Genomic DNA, 6,856 nt, shown 5'->3' on the forward strand with positions numbered 1-6,856 from the left:
CATCGAAACACACTTCAAAATAAATTTAAAAAATAGTGTACTTACCGAGTAAAAAATGTTACATTATATTGTAACTATTGTTTTACAATTAATACTTAGGCAAATTTAAAATTAAATGAATTGTGTATCTAAATTATTTAAATATTTAAGAAAATGAAATTAATTATTCTCCTTTTTATTACGTGACCATATCCTGCACTCAGTGGTGCATAGGGCACCGCATCATATTGAGGTATTGTTATCTTGATCGTTACTTACATGAAGGCAATGTGATCAATCATGTTCTTCAGTTAACAGTCCAGGGTAATGTCAAATACATTTAAGAATGGAAAATCACTAATATTTATTTTTACCCCCTGGAATTCGAACATGGGGCTTCGAGTACGTTAGCTAACAGGCTAATCATTATATGTAACTAATTTATAAAGGCATCAAAAATATTTTAATTTATGAACTTGATAATATGCTGAGTATAAATTATTGCTGAAAAGTAATTTTATATCAGAATCAGTTTTCGTTGGAATAATAGTTTGTTACTAATTATACACTATAACAAGAGTTTTCCGGAAAAACCCGGCTGACCTATATTTCTGAAAATGCTGCGTTAATTGATAAGATGATTGCTTTTATGCACTGCAATTTCTCATATATTATCAATAAAAATGTCTAATATTTCGATATGTGTAAAGATGAGAGATCAAGCTTTTTTCTCACCCTTTTCAGGAATTTCCTGAAAATACTATGTTAATCGATGAGATAATTGTTTTTGTGCATTATAATTAGACATTGTAAAAGAAAATCACTTTTTTTTTACCACTTGAGTTGTATTTATTTAATTATAACGACTAGTTTCGGAAGCCATACTCTTATCTTGGTAAAAAAAACAAGTGTTTTTCTTTTACAATTTCATCATGTCTTACTGCGAAGTGAATGCCGAAACAATAAATAAGTAATTAGAAATATTAAATTTATTAATGTCTTTTATTCCGACATTTGTAAAGATGAGCGATTAACCCTTTTCTCACATTTTTCAGGAATTTCCTGAAAATATTGTGTTAATCGATGAGATGATTGCTTTATGCATTTTAGTTAGACATATTTTCTTGTTAAAAATGTGCAATATTTCGACATTTGTGAAGATAGGGTATTAGTTTGTAGTTTGTTGGGTGAATTATCATCGGGATTTCGGTGATGGATCTATCGATCTGTGATGAGGATCGATGAATCGATATATCTGAATGGATCTGAGGGATGAGGTGAGGTTGAAGGGATCCGTAGGGTGGATTCGGCGATCTCCTTTAAAGGCATCAAACAGTGACCGGCGGGCCGCGATATTAATAGTGCCGCGGAGATGGTCGGCGGAGGAGGGGACGGGGAGGGGAGGGAGGGGAGGGGTGTGGGAGTGAGAGTATAAGAGCACCCGCGGGCCCCAATCTCGGCACTCGCAGCTCTAGCTTCCACCGAGTCGGTTTAGTTCTCCCGCGACACTTTTACCCAATCTATCGCCATGTGTGACGACGATGTTGCGGCGTTGGTAGTGGACAATGGCTCCGGTATGTGCAAGGCCGGTTTCGCCGGAGACGACGCGCCCCGCGCCGTGTTCCCCTCCATCGTGGGCCGCCCCAGGCATCAGGGAGTCATGGTCGGCATGGGACAGAAGGACTCGTACGTGGGAGACGAGGCCCAGAGCAAGAGGGGTATCCTCACCCTGAAGTACCCCATCGAGCATGGCATCATCACCAACTGGGACGACATGGAGAAGATCTGGCATCACACCTTCTACAACGAGCTGCGTGTGGCCCCCGAGGAGCACCCCGTCCTCCTGACCGAGGCTCCCCTCAACCCCAAAGCCAACAGGGAAAAGATGACCCAGATCATGTTTGAGACCTTCAACTCGCCCGCCATGTATGTGGCCATCCAGGCTGTGCTCTCCCTGTACGCCTCCGGTCGTACCACCGGTATCGTGCTGGACTCCGGAGATGGTGTTTCCCACACCGTCCCCATCTACGAAGGTTACGCCCTGCCCCATGCCATCCTCCGTCTGGACTTGGCTGGCCGCGACTTGACCGACTACCTCATGAAGATCCTCACCGAGAGGGGATATTCCTTCACCACCACCGCTGAGAGGGAAATCGTCCGCGACATCAAGGAGAAGCTGTGCTACGTCGCTCTGGACTTCGAGCAGGAGATGGCCACCGCCGCCGCCTCCACCTCCCTGGAGAAGAGCTACGAGCTTCCCGACGGACAGGTCATCACCATCGGCAACGAGAGGTTCCGTTGCCCCGAAGCCCTGTTCCAGCCCTCATTCTTGGGAATGGAATCTTGCGGAATCCATGAGACCGTGTACAACTCCATCATGAAGTGCGACGTGGACATCCGTAAGGACCTGTACGCCAACACCGTCATGTCCGGAGGCACCACCATGTACCCCGGTATCGCCGACAGGATGCAGAAGGAAATCACCGCCCTGGCTCCTTCCACCATCAAGATCAAGATCATCGCTCCCCCGGAGAGGAAGTACTCCGTATGGATCGGAGGATCCATCCTGGCTTCCCTGTCCACCTTCCAGCAGATGTGGATCTCCAAGGAGGAGTACGACGAGTCCGGCCCCGGAATCGTCCACCGCAAGTGCTTCTAAGCGTTGCGCTAGCTGCGAGTTTACGTTCAGTGTCCAGGGCCGCCTCCCGCCTAGCGGCCCGCGCCGACAGGTGCTACTGTTATACATACGCGATATTATCATACACTTGTTACATTTTATATAGACTACGACCTGACATATTACTTTGTATAATTTATAAATAAATTTTAATTCTAATTTTTATATTGACCCTCGATAGGTTCGATGACAACTGTATTGAATAAATAAACAATTTATTTATTTATTTTTAATTACAACTTCTTTCAATTTATTATAATGTTTTGACTTGTCCGCTACCTACCCTCATCCCCTTCCTGGCTCAGATATGCCATACACCCATACACATTACAAACAAGCAATCAATCAACTCGTTCATCTCTCTCGAGCTCTGATCTCCCAGTAACATGATACCGACTCTCCCGTGGAGAGACAATTAAACGCATTCTTAATTTCGGAACAGTAACCCACGCGATCTTAGCAGCTACCCAAATACCACACTCGACGAATGATCTAATATTGTCAACAAACCCGAATTTTACGGGGATACCACTCGCCTCAGTCATCGCCATGTGCTCTAGCGCACAGCTGTTGGCTATTAATACCGGCCCAACTGCCGATCGTATGGTTGGGACGGAAATAGCACAATTTTGGAAGCGCGATATTTGTGAAGACGCTAGAAGCTAGACGCCCGAATCCGCCGTCTCCTTTTAAAGTTCGGCCAGATAAACCGAGCCGCTCACCCTCGCGGAAAGCAAACACTGATACCAGAAATAACAGTTCATATTTCAGTTCATACATAGTTAACATAGTTGCATAGGCCTTTGAATTTGCATACCTCTCTTTCAAATGCATTTGTTGGCCATTCAGAAATAAAAATTCGGATACTTTGAAAACTCATAGAAAGTTTACATAGCTACAAATATATTTTGATTTCCAAATCTCTTCTTCGAATGTAAGTGGATCGTTTGTCGACTCATAGAGAAATAACATAGCTTCATGGATCTTTTGATTTACACATCTCTCTTTCAAGTGCTAATGATGGCCATTCATCTTAAACATTCTTCTGATGTTTATTTCTATAAACATCCCCGTCATTTGACAATTTATAGAAAGTTAGCTTAGATGCACAGAACCTTTGATTTTCATGTTTTTTTAGTGATGAATATGATAGGCGGACTATGTTAACTTTATTATGAATAAAGTTAACATAGTCCGCCTCCGTAGTGTAATGGTCAGCATGCTCGGCTACCGTTCTAGAGGTCCCGGGTCCGATTCCCAGGGGGGTTTTATAAATATAAGAGATTTTTTCACTCTAATATTTATTCAATATTACACTGGACTAGTGCCTGAAGTGGAGAGCTGATCACCTTTCCTTCATGTGTATTGATCGAGATAACACTGCGTTCATATGAAGCAGTGCCCTATGCACCATTGGGGTGCGGTAGGGGTTTTATTATTATTTATTATTAACATAGACCTTTTGATTTCCGTATCTCTTCTTTATGTACTAAAGATGACTTCAATGTTTTTTTAATGCTTTTCGCAGATATTTTGTGGCACATTACAATAGAATTATTACTTACCACTTTTTTAATTTTTTAATTTTTTCTCCAACGAGTTTCGACAAAAATTTGTCATCATCAGGGTTAAGCATGTACTCTTATTATTTTATAAGAAAAAACTAATGATGGCCATTCAGATATAAATATCTGAATCGCTTTTCAATTCATAGAAAGTTAGCATAGATACATAGACCATTTGATATCTACATCTCTTCTTCAAGTGCTGATAATGGCCATTCAAAAATAAACATCTCAATTTTCTCAATTTATAGAATTTTACATACGTACATGCATAGACTTTACTTTACTTTACATTTCGTGTGGTTCTAGTTTCTTCTTCATCCATGTGTGTTGCGTCTCATGGGATTAAAGTATTGCATCCAGTTTTGTCAGTCAGTCCACAGCCTCCTGGATATCCCGAAGGTCACCACCAAACCCTTTAGGCCGTTCAGTCCTGCACGATGTGTCTTATGGTCTGCTCAGCTCCACACTCGAGATCAGGGTTGTTGCTTTCCCCCCCTCCAGAGCAAGTAATTGAAGCAACCCTTCTGCATTCTTGCTCTGTTTTGCTTACCCATGCCCTTCGAGGTAGATCAAAACCCGGTACTCCAACTGTTGGATCTATGATTAATTGATTTTTTATTGTGTTTTGAACTTTCTCGTCCATCGGTCCTCAGATGAACCCCAAGAATTTTACGATGGAGACCTTGGAATAACAAAAGAGATGTTGAAAGAGATGGTCCAACGACATAGTTCTGTGAGAGGTAGAAACTGGCTGCAAGCAGCAACCGACAGGAAGAAATGGAATGAAGGGGAAGCGGCCTATATCCAGCAGTAGAAATCAGAGGGCTCATGAAGAAGAAGAAGAAGAAGAACCTTCCTCATCCGCACACAATGGTGCATAGGGCACTGCATCATATAAACTCAGTGTTATATTCATTGTTAATACATGAAGGAAAGGTGATCAGCCCTCCGCTTCAGGTACCAGTCCAGGGTTACATTGAATAAATATCAGAGTGAAAAAATTTATTGTATTTATTTGACCCCCCCTCTGGGAATCGAGCATAGGACCTCCAGTACGGTAGTCAAGCGTGCTGACCATTACACTACGGAGGCGGATTATGTGTTAGGTGGCCCAAACACCCAGCTGAAAAAAAACTGCTGATTGAATTATTAATTTTTTATTCGAAATTTTTCTTGTTGATATAGTTTATACGGAAATAATAACAGGTAAAATTATTTGTCGATTCATAGAAAGTTGACATAATGCATGTTCACAGTTCGGATAATGACGACGTAAGAAATTCAACACGTTAAAATATTTGTCAATTGAAGGTGTTTTTATTTCTGAGACATAATAAAAACAATGGTATAGCAGAGTTTGTATTTTTTTATTGAGTTTTAAGCACGTATTGTTGAAAAAACATACTACTGACGTCATGTCATTTTTATATTATATCGTATAAGTATTTTGAACAATAGACGAGTCATGCTAAAAACAGTTTGAATGATGCTTTGAAATCAGTTATAGCCAATAAAAACCTATCAGCGAAAGCTAAACCGGCAGTACACGACAGAGTTCTGGTTCCAACCAAAATATAATGCAGTATAAAATACACAGAATGTTTTTATTTTTCAATAATTTTATTTATTTCTTTAGTTAGCTTATATTAAATTTAGTACAAACTATTATTTACACTTAATTTACATCATATATACATATATTCACATCTTACAGTAAAAAAAACATTTATTTTTAAATACTTACAGACCCTTTTCATTCTTTATACATTCGGGCATCTCATCATACATTTCCAAGCCCTTATTTATAATGTAATTTTTTTTCAAAAATGGCTTATTTTATCCATATTTCTAGTACTATGTTCATGAAAAATTTTATTCAAAATTATTTTATATGTGTTTTTTTATTGTGTTGAGTTTAGAATTTAGTCTTGACAAACGATGTGGTATTAACAACTTTTGAGTGTGTCCAAACACTTGTTCACAAATCTGGATTATCTCCAATTACAGAAGTTATTATCCATATTATTTTTTGACATCTCATCAGCCCCGTAAATGGCCAGACTTCCATATTCTTCTTCATCTTTTATAAGATGTCAAAAAATAATATGAAACAAATAATTTAAAGTAAAATGTGAAAAGTAGCTAAGCGCATGAGATGGTAGTATTTTATGAAAATGTAGATACTTCTATATTATTTTTTGACATCTCATCAAAGATGAAGAAAAAAATGGAAGTCTGGGCGAGGCTGTTAATATTTTGTAATTTATCGTTAGAAGATTATGCCAAATCAAAAAATAATATAAGTATATTTAACATTATTAATTAAACATTTTTTTATTTTTTAATTTAAGCTGTTATTCACATGTCACTCACTCCTTTTAAGAACGTCATAAATCAAAAAAGTTGAATTTTCAGGAGAATGTTTTTAAAGTTAAAAAATATAATACAATTTATTAAAACTTAATTACTAGCCACTTATTGTACTTTTTACTGTGCAACAGTTCTTTTTAGGTAAAACCTGAAGGTTTTTTCTCCATTTTAAAAATATTGAGTAAATTAAAAAAAATAAATAAACAATACAATTTCTTCAAAATGCAAAAACAACACTTTCTGCCGCGTAGCGGGTAAATAT

At 38.7% G+C, this 6,856-nt stretch overlaps 1 protein-coding gene across 1 annotated transcript; it reads left to right on the top strand.

The window, feature by feature from the left end:
• Positions 1-1,440: 1,440 nt before the first annotated feature.
• Act57B (Actin 57B) lies at positions 1,441-2,909 on the top strand. Its single transcript, XM_088263283.1, has one exon. The coding sequence runs from the start codon at positions 1,508-1,510 to the stop codon at positions 2,636-2,638; it is 1,131 nt and encodes a 376-aa protein (XP_088119409.1). The 5' UTR covers positions 1,441-1,507; the 3' UTR covers positions 2,639-2,909.
• Positions 2,910-6,856: the final 3,947 nt, after the last annotated feature.

The sequence above is a fragment of the Brachycentrus maculatus genome, unplaced genomic scaffold, assembly GCF_059751285.1.
Source record: "Brachycentrus maculatus isolate JH-2025_06_01 unplaced genomic scaffold, ASM5975128v1 h1tg000198l, whole genome shotgun sequence".
In the NCBI taxonomy this organism is placed as follows: Eukaryota; Metazoa; Arthropoda; class Insecta; order Trichoptera; family Brachycentridae; genus Brachycentrus; species Brachycentrus maculatus.

Coding starts and splice junctions, on each gene's coding strand:
- Act57B (XM_088263283.1), top strand. CDS start 1,508: ATGTGTGACGACGATGTTGCGGCGTTGGTAGTGGACAATGGCTCCGGT.